The sequence below is a fragment of the Adiantum capillus-veneris genome, chromosome 7 (assembly GCF_014529385.1).
Source record: "Adiantum capillus-veneris isolate H3 chromosome 7, ASM1452938v2, whole genome shotgun sequence".
Lineage (NCBI taxonomy): Eukaryota > Viridiplantae > Streptophyta > Polypodiopsida > Polypodiales > Pteridaceae > Adiantum > Adiantum capillus-veneris.
The window spans coordinates 103,728,882-103,756,609 of NC_140937.1; the positions used below are offsets into that span (position 1 = coordinate 103,728,882).

Sequence of the window (27,728 nt, forward strand, 5' to 3'; positions counted from 1 at the left end):
TTCCAAAAGAGAAAACAACCATAAGTCATCCTTCAACTCATTTGATAGCAAGAGAGAAAGACGATCAACACAAAGTTGAAACAGGGAAACGGAAGGTTTTTTTTTTTTTAAATGGTCTAATTTTCAACATTCAAAATTAGCCATTTAGTGTGTGATGTGCATTTTACCACTGGGCACCACAAACTTGAAAAAGCCATGCAAGCCCCTAGAGGACAATGTGGGAGCTGAAGCGCTATTATTTTCTCGATGCAATTTCTGCTCCAACTGAAAACCGCAACAAAGCGGCTTGATCATCTTTGCTGAGCTTTCTCAACTTAGACTCGATAATCTTCTGTGGCAAAAGAGACTGCAGAGCTTTTCACTATTTATACTTGATTATTTTCTCCATCAAAAAACTTCATAGCAAAAGAGACTTGTTTAATGGTGCATCATTCAAATATTTCAGACTTCCTTTGGTCAAAACAGAATTGCTCGCTCACCGATATCCACTTCTCAAATGCCTGGCATTTATATCTGATTCAAAAGAGCGTGATCTGAAAAGCGCAGCATTCCAGATGAGGAAACCAGCGCATCAATTGGCATGTCTTTGGCATCAGTAGGGATCACCTCATCCAGGATCTGCAAAGAGTAAGCCATGCCCACTGTCCATAGTAGAAAAGCATTTAAGAACATGTAGCATTCAATAGCATTGCAAACTTCATTTGACTAGAAGATGTGGTTCCTTACTCCTATGGAAAATTTGAACTTCTCTTAGCACAAACCTTTGAAAACAAGCATGCAATAAAATATTCAGCCAGAATAATCAACTATGCAACGAACCAAGCATAGATAATCTTCTTCGTGAGAATACCTTTAGCAAAAAATGTACTTAACGCATTTCATTCTTCTGAACCACAACACTGCTGACAACATACATTAGAAGTACTAATCCAGAGAATGACAACGCAGTGGGTGGTGATGGTCCCAAGCATTGTATGGGATTCTATGTATCAGCTACAGGAACAAAATCTTACCAGACACACTTATGCAGATAATCACATGGAGAAACCACCAAGCTCTTTGCATTGTCCAGCCAGAACAAGCTCCTAAAATCCCCGTACAAACTTCCCTTGGTCCCCTATTACTTACATGCGGATTCCAAATTTGAACAAAACTAATGTGTTCCTCTCTTAAATCTGTCCCCGCCTAAAGTTAGTTAACCCTGGCCAATGACATCACACCCTGTTCTTAACTTAGTAGTATGGTCCCTTAGCACTTGAACACAGTGAGAATGTGCTTTCTGTATATGGACATGCCTGCAGACTCATGCATTGTTCAAACATGGGCATTGTTAACATATTGTGTTGGTTCACTGTTTCCATAAAGCACAAATGTAATCCTCGTGTTCTAAACTAGTACTCTATTCAAGGGTTCTAAATGCACACTGTAAGGAAATAGAGGAAGTAAATTTATCCATCTTGAGTGTATTGCTATGTTGCACAAACAGGGGCAAAACACTGACAACCTAAATCTTAATCGGATTGTTTTCGCTGTGTTGTATATTTGTAGATAAATAATGAAATAAACAAATAAATATTTGTGGACCGTTTGAAAGGTATCGGTGCCTACCCAGCAACGGGGACCTCCAGCCCTTCTTTTCTGCATGCGATATGTATTCCTTCACAAAACAGTCATAGTACCTGCAGCAAAACTTCTGCAAATAAATCAGACCCATATAGCTTTAGCCCAGTGAACCCGACTTGAACAGACTACAGGTGGAGCTTACACATAATCCGATTAACGGTAAAAGACAAACATACCCGCCGCCACGACCAAGTCGCCGCCCTGCCCGATCAAACGCGAGTCCTATATGTGTGGCGAAAAATAGAAGTTCCAATTGAAAAATCATTATACTGCAAATGATCAACCAGCAGGAAACAAAGAAGATTTTAGAAGTCACTACCAGGCATTAGAATAAGATCAATTGGCACATCAGCTTGCATAACTGCAATACAATCAACAGAAAACTAATTAACAGGTTCAAGATGTGACATATCTTAATAACTCTGGCTATAAAGACAGATTTCTTAAAACTGCAAATCAAGTATAACAAATACCATCTTCTCGAGGACTTCCATCACTTTTCACTGGAATTGGTTCCAAGATCCCCATTGAATTTGCAGCCAAATCTTCGTTGGAGCATATGTGAAAAAATTTCAAGTGACTTTGCTTGTCTTGAATCCAAGGAACATACAGAGACTTTGGATGCTCTGTCAAAAACGCCATTGAAAAGGCTAGTTATACATATGATACATGCTATTAGGATACAATCGGCTGCCTCCTGCAACAACCACATTATGTTAGCAGCTTCACAGACAGTCCATGTGCATAGCTGACCCATAACACATCAGGGTCCATCAAGAAAAGTCAAACTCACTTAGTAAGTGGTTGCTAATCTTCTAGCTTGTACAAATCTAAGGTAGCCAGAATACTCAAAATCACAAAACTGAGGAACAACAACGATGGAGTTTGATAGCATCAAGTACACACTGCAACTTGTACACTATGCTGAACGGACATCTGTTGTATGTCTAGCTTGACATCCCCAGACATCAAGATGGGTACTTGCAGCAGGAACAACCAGTGTCAACTGGCCATTGACTACATGAGTCCCAATAACTAAGAAACATGGGCTGATTTGTGAGCATCTTGTGTGCTTACCACACTTTGGAATCCAGACCCTAGGCAGCCCTGCGTGCACACCCAGGTCAAGGAGTGGGTTGGTGGTACTGCAGATGCCACAGCAGGTTGCTTTTGGGAAAAGCTGATGCTTTCCCGCGAGGAAGTCTATGCCTGGATTGCATTTGTGCATGAGGTTGCATCCAGGGACTCCTGGGAAGTGCTGTGTAAGCATTAGTTTTTACCTCACAATGTTTTACAGAGTTTTTTAGCAGGTTCAAATGATTTTTAAGTCTGGCCAGCCGCCCACTTAATAAGTGGGCAGCCCACTAATAGATAAAGCATCAGAAAAGAGGGCGCCCCCCTTGCTGGCCAAAATTAGCAGAAGATAAGCAATCCCACTCTATCTCTTTTTAGCTAGAAAAGCAAAGCGATCCCTCTCTTTGGCGCCCACTCTCTCCCTATTCTGGCCAACTGCCAGCAGATATAAAAGCATGCTCCCTCTATCACTCTGGGGTAGCAAAAAAGGCCAGCGCTGGAGAAAAGATGGAGTTGCTGCAGATTTCAGCCGCAAAGACGCCGCCGCCGGTAATGCCCATGGCTGCCCCAACTGTACCAGATGATGCCAAGGCCATGTAGGCCAGCTCGATCGCGAAGAACTGCCAACGGAAGGAGTTTCCATCGCGACAAGCTGCTGCTTTTTTCTCTGTTTTTAGCCCATAAATGTCGTAGACGGCACTGATTTATAAGAAGGAACCCGAGAACACACCTCCTCTCTGTGTAGGATTGGAAGAGAAGGGTTTTCGCACATAATCTCTTCCAAGAAGTTGCTTTTCGTGAACCGAGTTGCGTTCCGAGTGTCAAGACATCGAAGGTGACGTTTTTATGTTTTGGTTTACTGATTGTTTGCTTGCAGGAGTACTTCCTGATTGTTATGCAGGAAGGCATGAGCTTCTGCAGGAGAAAAGTGCTCTGAGGAACTAGAGCCAGATCGACCCAAGGGTTTCGTGCCCGGAATCTGGGAGATGATCCAGGGATCTAAGGGTGGTAAACTCTCGAGTTTGGATCGAGGAGTAGATTCCCAAGGACGGACTTCACGACCAGGAAAGAAGAGTTTGTTTGCACGAAGGGGGTCTGGTAATAGAGTCGGAAACAGAATGTAGGGATGCCATGCCCTAGGTTTGGAAGGTGAAATCAAGAGGTGAGAACTTTAGTTCTCAAGGAGGATTGCGAACATCACGGTGTCGTGCCATGGCACCTACATAGTGTGAAATAAAAACATTCACCTCACTTTTGACACTTCTCGATGCATGTAAATAAAAGCAATCATGTACATATTGTGATATATGTTGAAGCGGCTACTACGGTTGCTATCATGTACATACCTATCTAAGGAGTCGTGGCCCTGGATGTGGCGCCTTTACGTGCTTTTCCACTTTATAAGATGCATATTTTGGTTTTATTTTTATGATGTACATACTTCAAGTGTTTCATGGTGGCACACTCATCTCGCCTATAAAGACTGATGCGGGCAAAAACTGTCAAAAATAACAACTAACAGGTGCCATTGCAAAAATGCATGGAAAGTGATCCAAAATGGTATATTGATGAAAAAATGATATATATCTAGGCTGTTTATGCTTATGCGAGTGATCCCACAAATTTAGGGATTTTTCTGACTCCGTTAGGGATTTTTCGCATCAAAAATGGCATTTTTTGGGTCAAAAATGAGTTGAAAATGACCTAGTTTTGGTCCAAAGTGGCAAAATGGCCCAAAATTTGACACGTCAGCTCATATTGCCGTGGGGAAGAGAGGAGGTCTGCTTTTTACTGAAAAAACCTGCGATTTATCAATTGCTTCCATGGTTGCTCAATCTATGTGTAGGGCAATCCCGCCTCTTCACAATCTTGTATCTGAGCCTGTGAGGGAGTGAATTAGGGTTTCCCCTTATCAAAAAGGTATGTGGGCTTCAATATAGAAGCTCTTAAATCTCTGCAAAATCAGAAAATCGTCGCCGTAAAGGTGGAAGCTCGAGCATTCCTTTCAATTGTTTGATGTTACGACTATGTAATTGGGGGCGAGACTACATGATACCATGAAAGAGGTTTGGGTTTTGATTGAGGTTTGTGCTTGTATGAGCATTGACTGAAACTTTAGTGTTTTTAAATGGTCTTTTTAAGTGAAATTGAATGTGATTTGGTGATCCTCTCATCATAATCTCAACTACAAAAACAAGCAAATTCCAAACACGATAGGAAAGAGGGTTTGTGACTTTGCTGTCACGCACGCTCTTAGATTTTCAGTCACCTGATTTTACATAAACGCTTTTTCTTAAAGTGTTTGTGGCTCTCATCACGAACTCTCACAACCAGAGGTCCTGCACCTTTCCAACTAGACAGCACACATTCCGACAGCGGATGCCCAATTAACTAATCCTTATTGCAATCATATCTATAGAGATTTATGAGACCGAAATGATGCAATCATTTCGTCTTTCGGTTCCTGCACTCAAATAAGTCAAGTACAAATCAATCATTTTCATTTTCGGGAATCCCAGTTATAAAGTCATACAGCAAAATACTACTCAACCCTTTAGTGTCCCTAAAACCCAAAGGGGACGTCGGTGACTCTGTTCAAAATCGGAGTAACCCGTTGACAAAGGAGCAGAGTGACTCCCCTCTTGTGCAAACCCGCTGCACTAGATTCACCCTCGCTGAAGTCGGGGTTCTATCGGAGTAGACTATGCTAAACCGAATGCTTCAAGATAAAGTTCCAAAATTTGAGCAGTATCTAGGTCCTTCTCCTCCATCCACTTTGCATCCAATGCAGATAGTTCTTGAACTTAACCAAGAACCGCCTAATCACTTTACCTTTTATCTTTCTGTCCTTGTGTGCCAATTTTGTTCTAGAACGAGTATCTCCTCGCTTTCCTCCACTTCGGGTTGCTCATCTGGCTCCCCGTCATCCGTCACATCGCCTTTAAAAGGCTTCAATAGACTCACATTAAATGCATTGTGAATCTTCCAAGTATCGAGCAACTTCAATCTAAAGAAGACATCATTTAGCTTTTCTTTTATCTGGAAAGGGCCATATGCTAAGCTTTGGAAAAAGCCACTCCTTTCCCTTTTCTTTCTTAGGCGTGCCTTCTCAAAAAGTAAGAGAACCTAATCGTCTTACTTTAATTTCAAATTGCGACGGTGTCGATCTGCTGCCTTCTTGTGTCGTTCCTAAGATTTCGCTAAAGCGTCCCGAACCTTGGCAAATGTAATGTCCAAGTCCCTCGTGTACTCGTCGGCTTCAAAAAATTTATCTTTCGTGCTAAGAAAGAGTGGAACCTTCGGAGCACCTTCAATGATCTCAAATGGCGCCTTCCCCGTCGAAAAGTGGATCGTGTTATTGTAGGCAAATCCCACCAAGGGCAAAAAAAATTCCCATTGAGTCTGCTAATCGAAAATATAAGACTTCAATAAATCCACAACAGCTGAATTTGCAATCTCAGATTGCCCATCTATCTGCAGGTGGAATGATGATAAGAACTGCAACCGTGTCTCAATGTTCTCCCATATAGCCCTCCAAAACAAGCTCCTCCTTTTCTTGGGAACTCTTTTTCTTTCTACTTTCATTGTTGGAGGTCTGTCAAGTTCTCTAAGTCAGAATCCCATCATTGGGGGAAGTCAAATTTCCCGAATGTATCGATTTTTGTTCAAGGCAGTAGTCTCGGATCACTATAGGGAGTCCACAGCAAAACTGCTCAATCTGTTCCTTAAAAGAGCCTTCTTAAATGAAGAGGTTGGTAGAAAAGAGTCCCAAAACCTCTCGCAATAAGCGTCCAAAGAATCTCCCTTGGTCATCCGAAGATGGTTCCAAGTGGTTCGTATATCCTGTTCGTACTCCCGGGTCAACCAAGAAGAAATAAAGAGCCTTTTGAATTTCAACCACTTGACTGGAGCTTCCTTCCGCAGAAGAAGAGTGGACCACCATATTCGAGCATTGCCTTTAAGAAAAGATGCAACCCTCCTAATCTTGGAGTGCTCTGAGTAATGCCCTCCAAAGAAGGTTATGTCAAACTGCTGGATGAAGGCCAAAGCCCTCGAAGCATCTCGGAACCCAGAAAAGGATTCAAATTTAATCGATTGTCCACCTTCTTTGAATTCTTTTGCTTTCTTGCTTTTGTCTTCAAGGAAGTCATATTGGTTGGCTCTGTAAAAATGCTTCTTCTTTGCTTAAAACATATGGTCATCAAAGTCCGAACTGTCAAAGGATGACTCCTCTGTAGAGCTATCAGAAACTGGGCAAAATCTGAATTCCTTTGCCTTTTTCTTGCCCTTTCTAAAGCTTTGCTTTTTGCTTCGCTTTTTGTCCTTTCCGTCCTTATCGCTCGAGTCAGAAGAGCTAGAAGAACTGTCAAAAGAAGAGGAAGAAGAAGTACTGGGTAGTCCTTCAAAGCGTACACGCTTCTTTAGCTTTCTTGTAGATGCAAAAGAAGATTGACAGCTCAAATAACCAGGGTAGTAAGTTCCCTTCTTGGCTTTTTCACTTGCTTTTTGGATTGATTGTTCGCGTCCAAAAGCTGATTGATCTGAGTCTGAACCACCTCCTGTAGTTCTTGTGTCACCAGCGTGTGACTACTATCTATCCTTTTTGTTGATTTCTTTCTTATTATCTATTTACTTTCACTTTTTGGAAACACCCCTCAGGAAATCTAACTGCCCTGCATTGCATAGCTAGTGTGGAACTGTTCAGAGGGAGTCCAGGCTTGAGGGCAAGAGAGCACTAAGGTTGGACAAAGACTATGGTTAGCCAAAGTGGGGTCATTGACTAGCCATACTGGAATCCTTTGCTACAGAGGCTACATTTCAATTCTGGATGTGGCCGCAGTGTACAAAGAGGGGTCGAATGACCTAGAAAGATACAATGGCAGCATCTCCTAAAATTTAGGGAACTGCTATTTTGGGACCTGAAAATGTGTTGACGTCATTACCTCCGAAATGACAAGGGGAACATTTTCTTACTCTACCGTGAAGTCAATTGGGCAACCGGTTGGGATATTTTTAGACGGCAACCCCGAAACGGGAAAATGCTTATAAATGTGCCAAGTGGCACCTTCTGGTGCACTTGCCTCATGCAACAAGAGTTGGCGCTGAATTTAGGAGGGGGAGAGCCTCATTTTCAGTTTTGTCACAGGTTAAGAGCTATAGAGTGCTTGCTTTCCCTCTTATGCACAGTGCGGTGCCAGGAGTGATGCCCTGCACGCTATGCATTGCCCTCTCTCTCCCCTTTGGCAGTATGTTATGCCCCACTAGTGGGCTTTTCATTTGACCAATGTACAGTTGTGTGGGTTCATGCGCGATTGCCGAGGCAAGAGCCTCTTGCACAGGTACTGGATTAGCTAGCGGCTAATCCCCTGCAGGTACAGGTGAATTCGGAGAGGTTTCACGCCAGAAATCTCGTTCGATTCAAAGGGCAAGTAGCCCTACAGGTGCGGGAGCTCGAGGACTTGCTACGGATGTGACCGGCACGCGAAACGGAGCCCGAAACAGTAAATTACAGCCTGCTGTGTATTTTTGCAGGTTTAGGGTTTTGGCCCTAAACGGACCCTAATACCCCCAGGAGGTTCGGGGACGCAAGGGGACCGCCGTACAGGTGATCTGGTGCATTTTCGGGGCTGAAAACAGAGAATTCAGCGTGCTGCAGATTCTCGCCAGGTTTTGTAAAGTGCCCGTATGCGTTGGGAAGGTCAGTCAATGCGTGGGAATACTGACTGTGAAGTGTCCTAGTACAGTTATGCTGCCGAAATCAGGCCGGAACAGTGGAAATTCAGCCGAGTTTGTGCGGGGCAGCTTGTAGGGAACCACAACGTTTATTCCCTCTTTTGAACAATAAAGAAATACCGAAAGGGGCGCCTAAGTTAGGGGCCAATCTGGTGTCGGTCTACTCATACAGGTGCAATCTAGCAGCCTGTATCCCTCTCCCCTTTGTTGTGTCTTGAAAGTACAGGTAAAATAGACGACTAATAATGGGTGAAAGCTAAATCAAGGTTTGAAGTAAAGTCTACCGCCCTTTTTGGATTGAACAGGCCGGTTTCATCTTGTTCTGTAAACATCCTCCGAGAACAAGGTTTCTTGATTGCCGGTTTGATGGGTGGTTCCGTGGCTGAGTGTGCACTTCAGCGATGGATTGATAAGACAAAAATTTTGCAAACTAAGGGTCCTTCCCAAATTTAATCATTTGCTTTGTGCACTCGCCAACCTGCTGTTGACGTTCCATCTCTTGAAGTTCGTACTGAGTAGGCCGAGGTGGCTCGTACTCTTCCTTTGTTAATTCGGTTGAATCTTCTTCGTGATCTCCTCCCGCATCAACAGATGCAGAAGAAGTCGATTGATTCTTGTTGGAATCCATAAGTGTCGCGACAAAAGGATCGGATTTCCCGGTAGAAGAGAAATCGGTCGTGCTCTGATACCACTGTAACAAACTTGGACACCCCAAGTCAAGATTCTACCGCGACACAACAAAGATTCACTTCAAAACAGTTCACAAAAGACGACACGGCCCAGCGTAGTTCTGTGCCAAGAGGTAATGGTCCCAAAGACTGGCGTCCCTTTCGGAATTTAATTTTATATTAATCTGTGTGCAAAGTACAAAGAGCACGCGGGTGCTCACTCTCAATCTCTGCGTCCATATGCCTAGAGAAGTGAGCCCCTAACGCTTATTTATTCTTACAGAGGATGCCCCAAAAGCAAAGCCCCAATAGCTTTTGAAAATAAAAGCTAAATTTCCAAAAGCAGCTAGTCTTCCAAAAACTGCCAAATCAGTGCGATTTGTGGAGATTCGTACAATCAGCACAATTCGCAGAAATCTGTATGCCAGCCACGTCAACGACTGCTTTACTTAATTTATAGTGTCCTCCGGGTCCCCTCGTCACTTGGCCATAAGTTGGGACAACTTTCTAGGGTTGCCACGTCACCGGTTTGACAAAGGGCAAGCACTTGAATGAAGATGGGTTCAAAGGAAACTCTAAGGAAAAGAGTTGCTTTTTGTGAAAGCACGTTGCTTTTTGGGAAAGCTGATGCTTTCCCGCGAGGAAGTCTATGTCTGCATTGCATCTGTGCATGAGGTTGCATCCAAGGACGCCTGGGGAGTGCTGTGTATGCATTAGTTTTTACCTCACAATGTTTTACTGAGTTTTTTAGCAGGTTCAAATGATTTTTAAGTCTGGCCGGCCACCCACTCATAAATCAAGCATCAGAAAAGAGGGCGCCCCCCTTGCTGGCCAAAATTAGCAGAAGAAAAGCGATCCCACTCTCTTTTTAGCCAGAAAATCAAAGCGATCCCTCTCCCTCTCTTGCTGCTCTATTCTTGCTGGGAAGGTCTCCCTATTATGGCCAACTGCCAGCAGATATAAAAGCATGCTCTCTCTCTCACTCTGGGGCAGCAGAAAAGGCCAGAGCTGGAGAAAAGATGGAGTTTCTGCAGATTTCAGCCGCAAAGACGCCACCATGCCCATGGCTGCCCTAACTGTACCAGCTGGCGCCAAGCCCATGTAGGCGAGTTCCATCGCAAAGAAGTGCCTATGGAAGGAGTTTCCATCGCGACAAGCTGCTGTTTTTTTCTCTGTTTTCAGCCCATAAAAGTCGTAGACGGGGCTGATTTACGAGAAGGAACCCGAGAACACACCTCTTCTGTGTGTAGGATTGGAAGAGAAGGGTTTCTGCACAGAGATCTCTTCCAAGAAGTTGCTTTTCGTGAACCGAGTTGCGTTCCGAATGTCGAGACATCGAAGGTAACGTTTTTATGTTTTGGTTTGCTGATTGTTTGCTTGCAAGAGTGCTTCCTCAACGCGAGGGAGTAGGAACAGAGGAAGGCATGTGCCTCTGCAGGAGAAAAGCGCTATGAGGAACTAGAGCCAGATCGGCCCAAGGGTTTCGTACCCGGAATCTACGAGACGATCCAAGGATCTGACTCTTGAGTTTGGATCGGGGAGCAGATTTCCAAGGACGGACTTCACGACCAGGATAGCAGAGTTTGTCTATGGGAAGGGGGTCTGGTAATAGAGTCGGAAACGGATTGTAGGGATGCCATGCCTAGGTCTGGAAGGTGAAATCCAGAGGTAAGAACTTTAGTTCTCGAGGAGGAACGGAAGTTCCTAGGAATAGGGTTTTGCCTTAAAAATAGGCAGTGGAAGCTTCCGAGTACCATCGAGTCTGATTCTAGAACAAACGTGGTAATACGCTCGGTTCGAGTGCTTGTAAAGACTTCTCCCAAATAATAAAGAAACTTTTACGAGGGGGGGGGACCAACCCATCTTCTGGTCCCCAATACTGTGTCGATCCCCTCTCTCTCTCTCTCTCTCTCTCTCTCTCTCTCTCTCTCTCTCTCTCTCTCTCTCTCTCTCTCTCTCTCTCTCTCTCTCTCTCAATTGGCTTCAGTATTAAGTGATGAATTCTATTTATCCGTGAATATTTCATATTGTTATGCGCTGCCGTTTGTGACAGTGGTATTAGAGCATAGTCTCCTCTTGTTCTCTATAAAGGAGGACGACCCCGGGATGATACGGGAAGAAGCCATGACGAGCCAAGAGAGAAGTAAGTGAACGGAACCCTAAGCCCTGTAGGAAAAGCTCACAAAGTTGGGAAAATTTTCAAAAAAGTCGGGAAGACTTTGGATTCTCTGAGAAGGCGACAAGAGCATGATGCTCAAGAACATAGAGAATCCGAGGTGCAAAATGCTCAAGATCCTTCAGAACCCAAGAAATATCCATGAACATCAATCCAGAACCATAGCCAAGAAATCCCGTCATTTTGGGAAGGATATGAAGAAGGTCTCTAGACCTCAGAACACACCAGTCAAGTTTGATACTTTTGATGGAAGGGAAGATGTCCCGAAACCTACCACTTTCGTTCGACAGTTTGAAACTGCGTTTTGCAAACGGCAATTTCTCTGAAGCGTCGAAGGTGAGGCATGGATCAAACACCTCAAGGAGATTGCAAGTACTTGGTGGTATAGCAAAGCTCTGCAAGGAACTTACAACAAGACTTGGATTCAATTCAAGGCTAAATTTTCTAACAAATTTTTTTCCTCTATGCTTTGAGGAAGGCATCAAAGAAGATTGGGATCGGTTTGCCCGATAGAATCACAAGCAAGTCAGGGATTACATGAACAGAGTCTCGAATAAGGAAACTTCCGATCTGTTGGTATAACAAACTGTTGACGTGTCAAAACCCTAATTCTGCTGAAACCCTAACCCTAAAATCAAAAACCCTAATTTTGATGAAACGCTAACCCTAAAACAAAAACCCTTATTCGGCCCAAAACCCTAATTCTGTTGAAACCCTAACCCTAAAATCAAAAACCCTAATCCTGCTAAAACCCTAACCCTAGAATCAAAAACCCTAAATTCTGCCCGAAATCCTAACCCTAAAATCAAGAACCCTAACCCTGATTTGCTAACGTGGCGGACTGACACGTAGCCAATGGCCTTTAAATATGAGGTTAGGGCTCATTCTCTGGCATGCTTCTTGGAGAAGGTGCAAAGTCTGGAGTACCGGCTTGTACTTTGTTGATGCAATATAAGAAATACCGAAAGGGGCGCCAAGGTTTGGAGCCAATACTCTCAGGGGTGGAATTCCGCCACTCCGTGTCGCATGTCGTCTCTCTCTCTTTCAGTTCAGTTGTTATTGAAGTGCTAAAGGTCTGTTCAATCTGTTCTTTTCTATTGGCACGTGGTGCCCGCCTTGTGACAGTGGTATGAGAGCATCAGGCGTGTGCTTTTCTGAAAGCATACCGGTCCGACAAAAGAGCAGAGAGAGCTATTGGAATTTTACTCGAGGGATCATTGGAATTTTATTTGAGGGATCTGTTAGCCACTCTCACCCTTACTTCATCGCGCATCGGGCGCGCTCCCGTCTTCACCGCTCATGTCTTACAGGGCATAAGCCATTAAGATCACTTGCAAAAGAAGGATCCAGGATTTGTTTCGAGTCACTGTTTTTCTCAGAGGCAGTGTCATGCAGATGTTGATAGCTACCAAGCAACATACTCAAAGTACTTGGCAAGCTTTCAATGGTTTCTAACATCTTCCTTCAGAGTGCAACTTCTGGCAGAGTGGGGTATCCTGAAATGCTTGCCATGGAAACCCTAGCAGATTATATCTTGAAATTTCTCGGCATCTCTCAGTAGATGTCTCTTCACGAGCAGATGACCTTGGAGGTTTAGTGCGATTGCTATCTTGGGACTACCATCACCGCCAAAGCAACATTGTTTGTCCAAGAGCTGACGGACCATGCTGTGCTCCGCTACGACCTCATGGAAGGAACCTAACCCTAATGTTTGGTGCAGGTTTCAAGATGGAAAGTCAATCGACTTTTCGAGCTCGACTAATGTCGAGATTGCTTTTAAAGTTTGAGTTCTGTTTGATCTTGTTTGGTGATCCTGTTTGAAATGGATGGTATCTGTTTTGAACCTGTTTTAGTGCCGATTTGAATTGTTTGACTCTAGTTTGATACTAGTTTCAATGCTTGGTGAGTTTACTCCCGGGTGGAGAAGTGAGAAATACTGTTTTGGTATTGTTTGAACCTCGGAACGACGCAAGCCGATGCCTGGGGAGCGTTTCGTTGTATGTTTGAAAACCTCCGAACAACGCAAGCCGATGTCTGGGGGCGTTTGGTTGTATGCTTGTAAAATAATTGTTTTTATGACTCGCGACCCAGACCTGGATGGTTATGCGGGAGGAGTATTAAGAAATCTGAGCAGTGGTTACTCTCAGCACCTCCAAACGACGCAGGCTCTGGTCTGGGGGGCATTTGGTTGTAAAAGGCCTCTATATCTCCCGGCCCAGACCATTTTAGGTTATGCGGGAGGAGTGATGAGGGAGTCGTTGAATATCTGCCGGCTCGAACCTTGTTAGGATATACGAGAGGAGTGTTCATCAGCGGCTTTATGTTTCTATGTCTTGTAACATGCATATGTAAGCATTTGTGTTACATTGTGATGTGCCAACCACTGAATATTCCTAATTGGATGAGATTGCCTAGGTATGTAATTTTAGTGCATCAAGACACCCGTGGAAGATCAGTACGGTCTGGGTGTGATGGCTAATTTTACTATGCCGGAATATCAAAAGTTCCTATATGGACGAAAGGAGAAGCTAACTCCTTGATCAAAACAACCGAAAGGAAAAGCTAACTCCTTGATCAAAAGAGCAGAAAGGAAAAGCTAACTCCTTAATAAAAAGAGCAAACTGATTGTCCCTCCGAATGACCCTCGAAAATTTTTGAGCTAACTTAAGTTGTTTTGCAGATATGCTGTAATCGCGAACGATTACTCTCTTTCAAGAAGGGGAGATGTAACAAACTGCTGACATGTCAAACCCCTAATTCTGCTGAAACCCTAACCCTAACATCAAAAACCCTAATTTTGCCCAAAACCCTAATTCTGATGAAACCCTAATCTTGTTGAAACCCTAATCCTAAAATCAAAAACCCTAAATTCTACCCGAAACCCTAACCCTAAAATCAGGAACCCTAACCCTGATTTGCTGACGTGGCGGACTGACACGTGGCCTGCTGTACGAACACCAACGCGATTTACGAAAAGCTGGCATCTTTTGGCATTACTTTTTGAACCAAGAGCTTTTGAGTTTTGAAGGCTTTTCATTGTGATTGCTTTTTAGGCCAAGGGCCTTTAAATATGAGATTAGAGCTCATTCTTTGGCATGCTTCCTGGAGAAGGTGCAAAGTCTGGAGTACCAGCTTGTACTTTGTTGATGCAATATAAAGAAATACCGAAAGGGGCGCCAAGGTTTGGGGCCAATACTCTCTGGGGTGGTTCTTTTCTATTGGCACGTGGTGCCCGCCTTGTGACAGTTGGAAAGAAGGATATCCTCGAGGTACTAGGAGGAAGGACATGAGCCAGTAAGGTAAGTATTGGATTATTGAGTTTGTGTTTAATTTAATTTTTTAGTTCTCTTTTGAGAAAGGACCAGCTCAACTCACCATTGAGCAAGATTTAAAATTTTTCCAGTTTCTCCCCGGGCGATTCAGTTGGACCTCTACAGTTGAGGACAATTGTTTATAAGTGAGAGGGATGTTGCTAAATTGGCTTTATCTGACAAAAAAATAATTCTAAATGAATTATTGGATCTATAAGTGAGAGGGTTTTCTCGCTTGGAACATGAGGAAAAAATAATTCTAAATGAATTATTGGAATTTGATGTGAGAGGGTTTTTCTCACTGGAGACATCCAATGTCACGCGACACATCCAACCCTATGTGTCCGTGGACAAGCTACAGCATGACCAGGATTCAGTTCAGTCAAGTCAGTCTAGAATAGGAAGTGATCTGGCACTTTTGTGAGTCTGTTCGCAGACCGTGCATGTCCAGACACTTAGATTAGATGCATATCCTCTGGTTGCGCACAGCATGACCATCAGATTCCAGTCACATCCCATTAGTAGCATTTTTACAGTGCATAGGCCTATTTTCCCTATTTTTGACATTTTTCACTTATTATTTTTTTTTAGGGGCGTTTGTTGGAAAGTAGGTAGGGCAATTTTGCTAATTTTGTATAAATAAAAACCTAGCACTAGCACTTTCAGGCAGAAGAGGCAGCAAGAGCACCTTGCTTAACAGGCAACTTCTCAGCAAGACCAACCCCCGCGACAACTCTGGCATTTTCCCTCAACAAAAGGCCTAGCGTTTTTGCACCAAATCAGCCAGCGTTTTTGCACTTGCAGATTCCCGACGACAGTAGACAGCAGATCAGCCCCAGCGTTAGCAGATTCCCACAGCAACACAACAAATTTCCTAGCATTAGCAGATTTCTCCGCAAGGTCAGTTTTCAGGCCTAGCGTTTTTGGTTTGCAGAACAACCTCAGCATTTTTGCAGATCATCGCGACAGAATCAACCATAGGACCAGCGTTTTCAATTTTCAGCCTTTAGACACCACAAATCAAGTCCCAAACCTCGCAGATCTCACCTTCCCGCAGCAGTTCCTCGCCCCACAGTGGGATCCATCGAAGTTTGCAGTTTCAGCCCGGAAAACGCAGATTTCAGCATCTGCGTTTTCAGCGAGTCGTCGTCGCATCGTCGTCATCGACATAGAGTCAGAATCAGCAGATAAAGAGTTGCAAATTTCAGCCCTTGGAATTTTCAGATTTCAGCCCGTCTCGTCGTCGTCCTCATCGTCCTCGACATCGTCGGCAAGTCCAAGCATTGTAGAGATTTGTGCAATCAATAGTAGACCGCTCTCGCCATAGAGAGTGGGGCCTTCAGAGGAGGGTTTTACAAAGAAACAGAAGGCTCTCCCTTCCATAATAAAAAGGAACCCTTGAGCACAATTCGGAGCACTCATCTTGAGCAAAGTTCAAACATTCATTCCACTACACCTAACATCCAAGTACAGATATTTCTAGTGCGTCATTCAGAGTAATGACGGGAGCACTATGAACAGGGATATCTATAAGGCCACCACGAACGGGTACTTCTGATGCGTCACATCGGATGGGTGACAGGGAGCATCGGGAAGAAGTATTCAACCATTCGGAAACGGACATCTCTGATGCGTCATGGGATGGGTGACAGAGAGCATCGCGAAGGAGATTGTACCGTATGTTCGATAGGAAAGGACTAGGTGATGGGTATTCCTCATGCGTCACAAGGTGGGTGACGGGTGCATCGGAAAGGGAATATCCATAGTCAGGAGGAAATTCCGAACTGTGCTAAAATTGTGCACAAGGAATGGGCAAGCACTTGAATGAAGATGGGTTCAGAGGAAACTCTAAGGAAATAGATTTGCTTTTTGTGAAAGCAGGTTGCTTTTCGGGAAAGCTGATGCTTTTCCGCGAGGAAGTCTATGTCTACATTGCATCTGTGCATGAGGTTGCATTCAAGGACTCCTAGGGAGTGCTGTGTAAGCATTAGTTTTTACCTCACAATGTTTTACAAAGTTTTTTATCAGGTTCAAATGATTTTTAACTCTGGCCGGCCGCCCACTTAATAAGTTGGCAGCCCACTCATACATAAACAAAGCATCAGAAAAGAGGGCGCCCCTGCTGGCCAAAATTAGCAAAAAAAAAGCGATCCCACTCTCTCTTTTTAGCAAGAAAAGCAAATCGATCCCTCTCTTTGGCGCCCCCTCTTGCTGCTCTATTCTTGCTGGGAAGGTCTCCCTTTTCTGGCCAACTGCCAACAGATATAAAAGCATGCTCTCTCTCGCACTCTAGGGCAGCAGAAAAGGCCAACGTTGGAGAAAAGATGGAGTTGCTGCAGATTTCAGCCACAAAGACGCCCTCGCCAGTGATGCCCATGGCTGCCCCAACTGTACCAGATGACGTCAAGGCCATGCACGCGAGCTCCATTGCGAAGAAATGCCTACGGAAGGAGTTTCCATCGGGACAAGCTGCTGTTTTTTTCTCTGTTTTCAGCCCATAAACGTTGTAGGCAAGGTTGATTTACGAGAAGGAACCCGAGAACACACCTCTTCAGTGTGTAGGATTGGGAGACGGGTTTCTACAGAGCAATCTCTTCCGGGAAGTTGCTTCTCGTGAACCGAGTTGCGTTCCGAGTGTCGAGGCATCGAAGGTAACATTTTTATGTTTTGGTTTATTGATTGTTTGCTTGCAGGAGTTGTCACAAAGTGATTACGTGGCTACCGACAGCAAAAACCCTAATTTCTGCCAGAAACCCTAACTTGTGGAAACCCTAACCCTAATTTTCTGGCTGAAACCCTAAAAGTTGCCACGTGGCCAGCGTACGGATTTCCGCATTTTACGGAATTGAAAAGCAGCCCTGTGGGCGACGCAAATTGGCCAAGAGAGAGAAAATTAACTGCTTTATTTTTTACGAGAGAGAGAGAGAGAGAGAGAGAGAGAGAGAGAGAGAGAGAGGGAAACTTTGCTTTTATTTTTGAAAGCGTTTGGGGCTCTGCTTTTGGGCATCCCTTGTAATCTTTAAATACACGGTGAGGGGCTCACTCTGCAGAGCATCTGGACGCAGAGTCTGAGAGTGAAACCCTAACCGCTCTTTGTACTTTGACATTGATTTAATACATAAAGAAATACCGAAAGGGGCGCCAGTCTTTGGGGCCAATATCTCTAGGCACGGAACTCCGCTGGGCCAGTGCAAATCTATTGTGATCTGTGACTTGTTTTGAAGTGGTTATTTGGTGCTGTGGTGATTGATTCTTGACTTGGAGTGTCCAAGTCTGTTACAGTGGTATCAGAGCACGGTCGATTTCTCTTCTACGAGAAATCTGATCCCCCATTTTTTTTTTCCACGGCACCTATGGCTTCACGCAAGGATCAGTCGACTCCCTCTGCATCTAGAGATGCGAGCAGGGATCACAACGAAGATTCCGACAGAGAGTGGCCCGCCTCGGCCTACTCAGGCGGAGCGGCGAGAGATGGAGCGTCGTCAGTTGATCGGATGGAGCGTCGTCAGTTGATCGGCGATGCAATGCTCAATTTTGCGAAGGACCCAAAGTTTGCAAAGTATATGAGCGAGACTTCTTTTCAAGAAGTGCATGAGCAGTGGCAGAAAACCACTACACCACCCCCGAAACTTGCTCTCAAGAAACCTTTTGCTCACAAGAAATATTCAGAGAAGGAATTAGAAGAGGTGGTTGATGCACGCATTGCTTAGCTTTTTGACGCGCAAAAGAAAGCTAAGAAGCACGACAAAAAGCTGAAAAAGAGCACTGACTTCCCGGGATATTTGGGTTGTCAGTCGACATTTGACAAAGCAAAGAAACAGAAGAAGCGTGTTCACTTTGAAGGAGTACCCAATTCTTCTTCTTCTTCTTCTGACAGTTCTTCTAGCTCTTCAGATTCGAGCGAAGAAGACAAAAAAGGTAAAAAGCAAAGCAAGAAACAACACTTCGGAAAGGGCAAGAAAAAGGCAAAGAAGGCTAAATCTTGCCTAGAGACTGACAGTTCTACTGAGGACTCGTCTACAGACAGCTCGGATTCCAATGACAGAAACTTTTATGCGAACAAGAAGATTTTTATAAAGCCAACCAGTATGACTTTCTCGAAGATAAAAGCAAGAAAGTCCAAGAGTTTAAGGAAGGTGGCCACTCGATCAAATTTGACACTTTTTTAGGATACTCAGATGCTTTGAAGGCTTTGTCTTTTATACAGCAGTTTGACATCGCTTTCGCGGGAGGACGCTACTCAGAGCACTCCTAGATTCGGAGAGCTGCCTCTTATTTTAAGGGGAATGCTCGCACTTGGTGGTCCACGCTTCTTTTAAACAAGACTGCGCCAGTTAATGGCTGAAAATTAAAACGCTTTTTATTTCTTCTTGGTTGACGCAAAAGTATAAACGAGATATACGAGTTGCTTGGAACCATCTTCGGATGACCAAGAAAGATACAATCAATGCTTACTGTGAGAGATTCTGGAGCTCTTTTCTACCCGCCTCTTCATTCAAGAAGATCTCAGTCAAAGGACAGATTGAGCGGTTCACCTTGGGTCTACCTACAGAGATCCGAGATCACTGCTTGGAACAGAAGTCGGTTTCTATTCAAGAGTTGATGAGTCATGCGAAGCAGGGCTTTGCCATTCACTCTAGCAGTCTGACCTACCCCACAGATGCGGCCATGACACAACGAGCAAAATAGACTTCTTGAAAGTAGAAAGAAAAAGAGCAACCCAGAGAAAAAGGATGCACGACACATCAAGAGCAGGGAAGTGCTTTGGATGCGGGGAACATGGACATATCTCCACGAAGTGCCCTAAAAAGGCACAGAAAGAACGGAATGATAAGGACGAGAGCAAGCCTAACAGTTTGAGAGCAACTAAGGAACGTGGACGAAAAGGCAAGATGAAACAGGACTGGTTCCAGATTGTGTGGGTACCGATCCCGACACCATGGCCGAGAGTACAGAACTTTGCCGAGCTTGGGGCAAAGTGAAAGATCAAGAGGCCCTGATCTTCTTTGATGGAGGAGCCAAGGCCAACTTCATTTCACCGGAATTGGCGGCGCGGCTCGAGATCACTCCCGATCGGATGGGACCACCTACGGAGGCAGTTCTAGCGGCACCCGACAGGGACGTAGCCATTACACCTGCCATTGGCAAACTTCGGATGCATTGTCAGGGCTATTTGGGGCATGAGGACTTCTTCATAATGCCTTTGGAGGGTTCTGATGTTCTCTTAGGGATTCCCTGGTACCACAAGAACAACGCAGTGGTCGATTATCGAGCGAGGAAAGCGACTTTGACTATAGAGAAGAGCAAAACCATTGTACTTGATATTGAACTAAAGGGCGAGTCTGTCGCTATTGTATCAGCTTCGGCATTTCAATATTAATGAAATCCAGTCTGTTTGTTTACTCAATCTTTATGAAAGAATTGCGCAATAATGATAGGACAAATATGTCTAAACTTGTAAAAAAACGCCAAGATTTTCTCCACTCTCACGCCGATTGCTTCTCAGAGGGCCTACCAGGCGAGTTACCACCTACGTCCTGAAGATCATACCATTGATCTGATACGTAGAAGCACACCACCAAACCAACCACCTTACCATGTGAGCCGAGCACAGAATGAAGAGATTATGAACCAAGTGAAAGACCTCTTGGAAAAGGGTCTTGTCCAGCCTAGTACTTCACCGTGTTGCTCTCCAGTGTTGTTGGTTTTGAAGAAAGACGGATCTTGGAGAATGTGCATCGATTATAGAGCTCTCAACAAAATCACCATCAAGAACAGATTTCCGATTTCTAGGAATGATGATATACTCGTCAGGTTACAGGATCCTCGTGCTTTAGCCGGATTGACCTGAAGAGTGGATATCATCAGATCCGAATCGCGCCGAGAGACGTTCTTTTGGGTTATTTGAGTTTTTGGTGATGCCTTTTGGCTTAACCAATGCTCCTACGACATTTAACCGAATGATGGACAGAATTTTTCGAGAGTACAGGCTATTTGTTGGCACTTTTTTTGACATCATTGTTTTCTCCAAGAATGAGGCAGAACACAAAGATCATCTGCTTCAGGTCTTTCAGGCATTACGAGATCACAAGTTAGTGATTAATGCAAAGAAAAGTGAATTTTTCCTACCAGAGATACACTTTTTGGGACACATTGTCTCAGCAACAGGAGTGCAAATGGATCCGGCCAAGATAGAGACTATACGTGATTGGCCCGATTTGAAGGATGTCCATGAAGTTAGAAGCTTCTTGGGACCGTGTTCGTACTACAGGCGGTTCATACGAAAGTTTGCAGAGGTTGCTTCCCCTTTGCATATCTTGACACAGAAAGGAGTCCCTTTCTCGTGGGGATCCACAGAGGTGACTGCCTTTCAAACATTGAAAGAGAAATTGACTACGGGACCAGTTTTGACTTTGCCGGACTTGCAAAAGTCATTTGAAGTATATTGTGATGCTTGTGGTCGTACTCTGGGTGCAGTCTTAATGCAAGAAGGCCATGTCATTGCTTACGAGAGCCGATTGTTCTCTAGGCCGGAGATGGCAGCACAGATTATGAGAAAGAGCTTTTGGCGGGTATCCATGCTCTTACTCAGTGGCGGCATTACCTACTCGGAGCGGATTTTACTGTTTTTACAGACCATCAGAGTTTGCGCTACTACTTGTCACAAAAGCAGCTTTCGGAAAAGCAGATGTCCATGTGCAGGGACAGAAGAATGTGGTGGCAGATGCTTTGTCTCGGAAACCGTTGGTTCTGGCTATTTTTGCAATACATCATAGGAGCTTCGAGGATATGGTCGACCAATATGCCACAGATACAGATTTTGCGGATATTTTCACACAGATACGAGATGGGGAGATAGTAGCAAGATACTCCATTCGGGAAGGCTACTTGATGAGAAAAACCATGTTGTGCGTTACACAGCCGTTGAGGGAAAAGGTTATGACTGCATGCCATTGTCCACCTTTTACGGGTCACCGCGGCATTGCTACCAGCATGAAGGGGGTAGAGAGATACTTCTATTGGCCGAGACTCAAAAAGGATGTGGAAGAGTTTGTGCGCAGTTGCTTAGTATGCCAGAAGGTCAAGTTTGACAGGCATAAGGCACAGGGATTGTTACAACCTTTACCTATACCCACCCCCCCTAGGAAAGTATTCCAATGGATTTCAATTTTGATCTCCCGAGAACACAGAGTGGTCACGATGGTATCTGGACTGTTATTGATAGATTTAGCAAACAAGCTCATTTCATTCCAGTGAAGAAAATAGTCAAGCCGAATCACTTAGCGAGACTGTTTGTGGCCGAGATCTTCAGATTACATGGCATGCCTGAGACGATTGTCTCCGACTGAGACCCCAAATTTACGAGTTTGTTTTGGAAGGCAATTTGGGAGAACATTGGCACGCGGTTGCAGTTCTCGTTGTCGTTCCACCTGCAAACTGATCGGCAATCTGAGATTGCAAATTCAGTGGTTCTAGATTTATTGACGTCTTATATCTCGGATCAGAAGACTCAATGGGAAAAGTACCTACCTTTGGTGGAATTTGCCTACAATAACACGATACACTCTTGGACGGGGAAGGCGCCATTTGAGATTGTTGAAGATGCTGCGAAGGTTCCACCCTTCCTAAGCACGAAAGATAAGATTTTTGAAGCGGATAAATATACGCGAAATTTGGATACGGCTTTTGCCAAGGTTCGCGAGACTTTGCAGAAGTCTCAAGAACGACAGAAAAAGGCAGCGGATCGCCATCGTCGCGACTTGAAATTGAAGGAGGATGATTGGGTGCTCTTACGTTTTGAGAAGGCACGCCTACGAAAGAAAAAGGGAAAGGAGAGGCTTTTTCCAAAGCTTAGTATGCGATACTACGGACCTTTCCAGATCACTGAAAAGATAAATGATGTCTCCTTCCGTTTGAAACTGCCAGATATTTGGAGGATTCACAATGCATTCCATGTGAGTCTCTTGAAACCTTTTAAGGGTGATGTGCCTGATGATGGGGAGCCTGATGAGCAACCCGAAGTGGAAGAAAACGAGGAGATCCTTGTTCTTGAACAGATTTTGGCACATAAGGATACGAAGACTAAAGGTAAAGTCCGAAGGCGGTTGTTGGTCAAGTTCAAGAACTATCCTGCATTGGATGCGAATTGGATGGAGGAGGAGGACCTAGCAGATACTCCTCAGATTGTGAAACTTTACCTCGATGCTTTTGGTTTAGCATAGTCTATTCCAAACGCAACCCAGAATTCAGCTTGGCTGGAGATATGGTGCAGTGGGATGCACAAGAGGGGAGTCACTCCGCTCCTTTGTCAACAGATGCCTTGATTTAGATACTAGAGTCACTGATGTCTCTTTGAGCTTCAGGGATACTGAAAGCTGAAAGTATTCTGTTGTATGACTTTAATGAAATGGAATTCCTGATTATAATATTGATTTGTTCTTGACTTCTTTTAAGTGGAGGAACTAATAGACGAAACGACTGCAGCATTTTGGTCTGATTAATCTCGAATAGACATGGTTGCAATAGGGGTTAGTCAATCAGACATCGATGAGGTCCCGATTGGACCTAGATGCGATTGCTAGCTACATTGCCGATAAATCATGGTCTAAGATCCGAATGAATGTTGAATGTCATGTAATGTCCTGTGATGTCTAGTGATGTCCTGTGATGTCGTGTGATGTGACTGTCGATTTGGTACATGTGCTAGATGTGTGTTCCTAGTATGTAGATACTAACAGTCAGTGTCTGCTAAGACGGTTTATGGCTTATGTCGGTTTTGCAAGCGTAATCGCGGTCGATTACAATGCTTTCAAGAGGGGGGTATGTCACAAAGTGATGACGTGGCTACCGACAACAAAAACCCTAATTTCTACAGAAACCCTAAAATTCCTGCAAACCCTAAGTTTTGCCAAAAACCCTAAAATTCTTGCAAACCCTAAATTCTACCAAATACCCTAACTTGCAAAAACCCTAAATTTTGGAAACCCTAACCCTAATTTTCTGGCTGAAACCCTAAAAGTTGCCACGTGGCCAGCGTACGGATTTTCGGATTTTACGGAATTGAAAAGGAACCCTATGCGCGACGCAAATTGGCCGAGAGAGAGAGAGAGAGAGAGAGAGAGAGAGAGAGAGAGAGAGAGAGAGAGCAATTAACTGCTTTATTTTTTACTCTCTTGAGAGAGAGAGGGAAACTTTGCTTTTATTTTTGACAGCTTTTGGGGCTCTGCTTTTGGGCATCCCTTGTAATCTGTAAATACGCGGTGAGGGGCTCACTCTGCAGAGCATCTGGACACAGAGTCTGAGAGTGAAACCCTAACCGCTCTTTGTACTTTGACATAAGGCGCGCCAGTCTTTGGGGCCAATATCTCTAGGCACGGAACTCCGCCGGGCTAGTGCAAATCTATTGTGATCTGTAACTTGTTTTGAAGTGGTTATTTGGTGCTGTGGTGATTGATTCTTGACTTGGAGTGTCCATTTCTGTTACAGGAGTACTTCCTCAATGCGAGGGAGTAGGAGCAAAGGAAGGCATGAGCCTCTGCAAGAGAAAAGCGCTCTGAGGAGCTAGAGCCAGATCAGCCCAAGGGTTTCGTACCCGGAATCTCGAAGACGATCGAGGGATCTGAGAGTGGTGAACTCTCGAGTTTGGATAGGGGAGCAGATTCCCAAGGACGAACTTCACGACCAAGAAAGCAAAGTTTGTCTGGGGGAAGGGGACTCTGGTAATAGAGTCGAAAATGGAACGTAGGGATGCCATGCCCTAGGTCTGGAAGGTGAAATCCAGAGGTAAGAACTTTAGTTCTCGAGGATGAACGAAAGTTCCTACAAATAGGGTTTTGCCTTGAGAATAGGAAGCCGAAGCTTCCGAGTACCATCAAGTCTCATTCTAGAACGAACGTGGTAATACGTTCAATTCGAGTGCTTGTAAAGACTTCTCCCCAGTAATAGAGAAACTTTTACAGGGGGGGACCAACCCATCTTTTGGTCCCAGTACTATGTCGATCTTTTCTCTCTCTCTCTCTCTCTCTCTCTCTCTCTCTCTCTCTCTCTCTCTCTCTCTCTCTCTCTCTCTCTCTCTCTCTCTCTCTCTCTATATATATATATATATATATATATATATATATATATATCAATTGGCTTCATTATTAAGTGATAAATTCTATTTATCCGTGAATATTTGATATTGTTATGCGCTCCCGTTTGTGACAAATATACAAATCCTCTTTACCCTGCATCACTCAAATACAATCTCCAAGAATAGGTTGCATTTCTTCATATGAATAGATAGTGAAAACTTCAACAAAGATTGCCAAAATTTGTGCAAGAATTCGCTGGAAATTTCCATCATATATCTCTGAAATGTTGCTGGGACATTACATAATCCAAATGGCATAAGCTGATACATAAATGCACCCCATCCAATGATAAAAGTTATTTTGGCCCTATCTCCTGGTGCAATCTTTAGTTGACAGCTCAATATTTCGAGAAAGGCTGTCTTGCTTTTTCCTTGACTTTGTTTTCAAGATGTTTGTTGATCTTAATCCCCTTTGGATAAGCCTCTATGCCTAGGTTTCATTTTGTCTACTTCTTGATCGTCTGGTAAAAGCCAATTGGGTAGCCCCCCTCCTTTTCTTCTCGCCAAAGATTTAGCTTTCTTTCTGTTCAAATTCCAACTGAATAGTCATCGTCAGGTGTATCTAAACTGCTCAAAGCGTGTTCTCCTTTGGATCATGTCTTACCTGCGCCTCTTGGTATTCCCACTCTGAATTCTGAATTCAGAACTGTCCCTACCTGTCCTGTTATACAAAATGTATGACCTACTCTTTTACCTGAAACTCTTCCGTCGTAGCTGTTGACTTTTCCTCAAAGTGTACATGTGCACATGCATAGTTTTAGGGTATTGAGAGGGCCGTATCTCATAACCCAGTGATCCATGTGACTTGAGAAGTGGATAGCGACTTTCCATTTATCCTAAGCTACATGCTAGTGTTGTCGGATGCCAACAGAAGTGTAGCCACATTCATCAAACACTTGTAGAAATTATTTATGCAAAGAGGGTTCCAAAATAAACAAACCTAATGTAGTACTAGCATGTCCACCTTGCACATAGAGCCATGTGACAGGTCATATGACGGTAAAATTATCATTGATACAAGTCATTGGTCACTACACACAGTGAGGAGGCTATGGAGCTTATTCAAACGGCATAGGGAGAACACATCTCTCTGAAGTATTGTATGTTCTCAACTGTGATTCCAGCTCCTATTAGTACATGAGCTTTGCAAACTTGGCATGAAGGTCACCTTTCACAAGCATATGGTATCCATCTGAGATAAAAGTCTCCGACCAAGAAGTCAAAGGGGATACATGGGAGAATGGATTGTATTAACTTTCCCTCTTATCTCACTCACCCCTGATAGATGGGAGAAGTCAGAGGGGATACATGGAAGAATGGATTGTATTAACTTTCCCTCTTACCTCACTCACCACTGATAGATGTTACTCTTGGGCAAGATCCACTGGATGAATTGTGCGGCATGCCAACTAAAAGTGATGCTTCCCTCAGCAAGTTCAAATTCAAATTGGTAGATCTAGGAGCATATTCTTGAATACTTTTGAAGCTTCAAAATTTTTCCAGGAATAAAGCACACAAAAAACTACAAAGGAAACTTTCATTAATTGAAAATGATTGAGTGACACTTGGTACAGAACCTTACACAACAAAAACCCAAAAGAAAATTAGAAACAATTTGATCACACACCTGTCTCTGCTTTCTGGAAAATATCAGAGACTACTTGTGTCGTGCCAACTTCTCGGATGGAAGGGCAACTTATGTAAGCGCAGATGTGGTGACTGTTTTTATACCATGGAGACTCCAAAATGTACTTTTGAATCATGGGATCTGCAAGCAATTGCAATAGAAAACTTTTCGTGACTGCTACTTGTGTGAATAAAGTGGAAATTTTGAAAATGCCACGAATGAAGGGATGTTCCAATGACAAGTTAATGCTGATGATCTACTTCAAAAATGCAGCAATTACCGTTGAGTTTATAATACCCTAGCACCCCAACGTTGCTCAAAGTGCTGGGTGAGCATATCAGCTCAGGTAAGAAGTGGACAGGAAGGCTGTGCAAAAACCCGTGAAGTGGCGGATGCATAAAGCACATTGCACGCTTCTCGATTACCATTGAAGGGATAAAGCTGAACAATGTTAAGGTGTACCTTCTTCAAGGGCGAGAGAAGGGTAACGGAGGCGCAGTTCACGCCTGATGCGGGAACGAAGGGCTTTCTTCTGCTCAAAGATGGAGGACATGACTGTGGAGAATTGTGCTGGGAGGTACGAAGTCTGGCGCTGACACGATAAGAACGACAACGGCATTTGAAGGATCGCCCGGCGCGCCAGGGCGGGAGGTGTCTCCTTCCCGCGTCAGCTAGAGACGTAAAAATTCGTTCGCCATCGAGTGTCCAATGCAACAAGGACTATTACGTTGATATAGACTCTAGAGGCTGGGGTGGGTTTTGAAGGGAAGTGGATTTTTGCAGGAAGGTATGCGTTGCTTTTACCAAGAGCAAAATCTTCAAATACCACTTCAAACAAGAAATTGGGAGATGTTGTTTTTAGGACTATCCAACAATCCAATTACAATGGCTTGGTAGATTCATATCGAACACTGACTTGGTGGATGCAATTACAGTCTCATTTATGTTGCTCTTTCGAAATCCAAGTTACGTAAAAACAAGTCACACTTGGGATGTGACCTCGTGGTTTCCCAAAACCTCTAAAAAATTTGCATGAGCTTATTAGCTATTGGTTTCTTTTTGGTATGTGGATTTGTAGATCGAAATGCCACTCTTTCTCAAAATGTCAAGTGGCCAAAGTCTCTCCCATGGTCTCATGTTAGGCATGGAGTTTTCTCCGATATTGGCCGGTCTCAATGTGAACCTTGGGATTTGCCAGTTTCGTCGGCAATGTTGTTTGTTATGTTGTCTCAGATAGCATCATGAAATAGAAATATAAAACATTTATTCCAAAAAAGAATTGAATTGGATATAGAGGTCCTATGATCGATTATTCTTTTGTACTTTTTTGTGTGGATATATGTTTGAAATGCTTTTGTATTGGATGATGGTAAAAACTAATTAA

The 27,728-nt window shown here is 43.9% G+C and overlaps 1 protein-coding gene across 3 annotated transcripts; it reads right to left on the reverse strand.

Moving 5' to 3' along the window:
* 5-FCL (5-formyltetrahydrofolate cycloligase) lies at positions 1-27,066 on the reverse strand. Of its 3 annotated transcripts, XM_086516347.1 has the most exons (9): positions 26,807-27,066; positions 26,345-26,485; positions 2,097-2,249; positions 1,943-1,984; positions 1,800-1,845; positions 1,609-1,679; positions 607-641; positions 480-500; positions 1-346 (listed from the first exon to the last, which is right to left on the reverse strand). In XM_086516347.1, exons 1-9 carry the CDS (start codon positions 26,961-26,963, stop codon positions 236-238), a joined length of 777 nt encoding a protein of 258 aa, XP_086372473.1. In that variant the 5' UTR covers positions 26,964-27,066; the 3' UTR covers positions 1-235. The 3 variants fall into 3 exon arrangements, with proteins under 3 accessions (XP_086372473.1, XP_086372472.1, XP_086372471.1); XM_086516346.1 differs by having other exon boundaries at positions 1-328; positions 480-641; positions 26,807-27,058; XM_086516345.1 differs by having other exon boundaries at positions 1-331; positions 480-641; positions 26,807-27,058.
* Between the last annotated feature and the right edge of the window lie 662 nt (positions 27,067-27,728).

Bases quoted from the DNA above. Each gene is read 5' to 3' on its own strand.
- 5-FCL (XM_086516347.1), bottom strand. From the start codon at position 26,963: ATGCCGTTGTCGTTCTTATCGTGTCAGCGCCAGACTTCGTACCTCCCA. The intron at 2,250-26,344 runs GTGTGTGATCAA...CGTTTTTGACAG, and splicing joins TTTCCAGAAAGCAGAGACAG to AGCATCCAAAGTCTCTGTAT. The intron at 501-606 runs GTGATCCCTACT...TATAAATGCCAG, and splicing joins CTTTGCAGATCCTGGATGAG to GCATTTGAGAAGTGGATATC.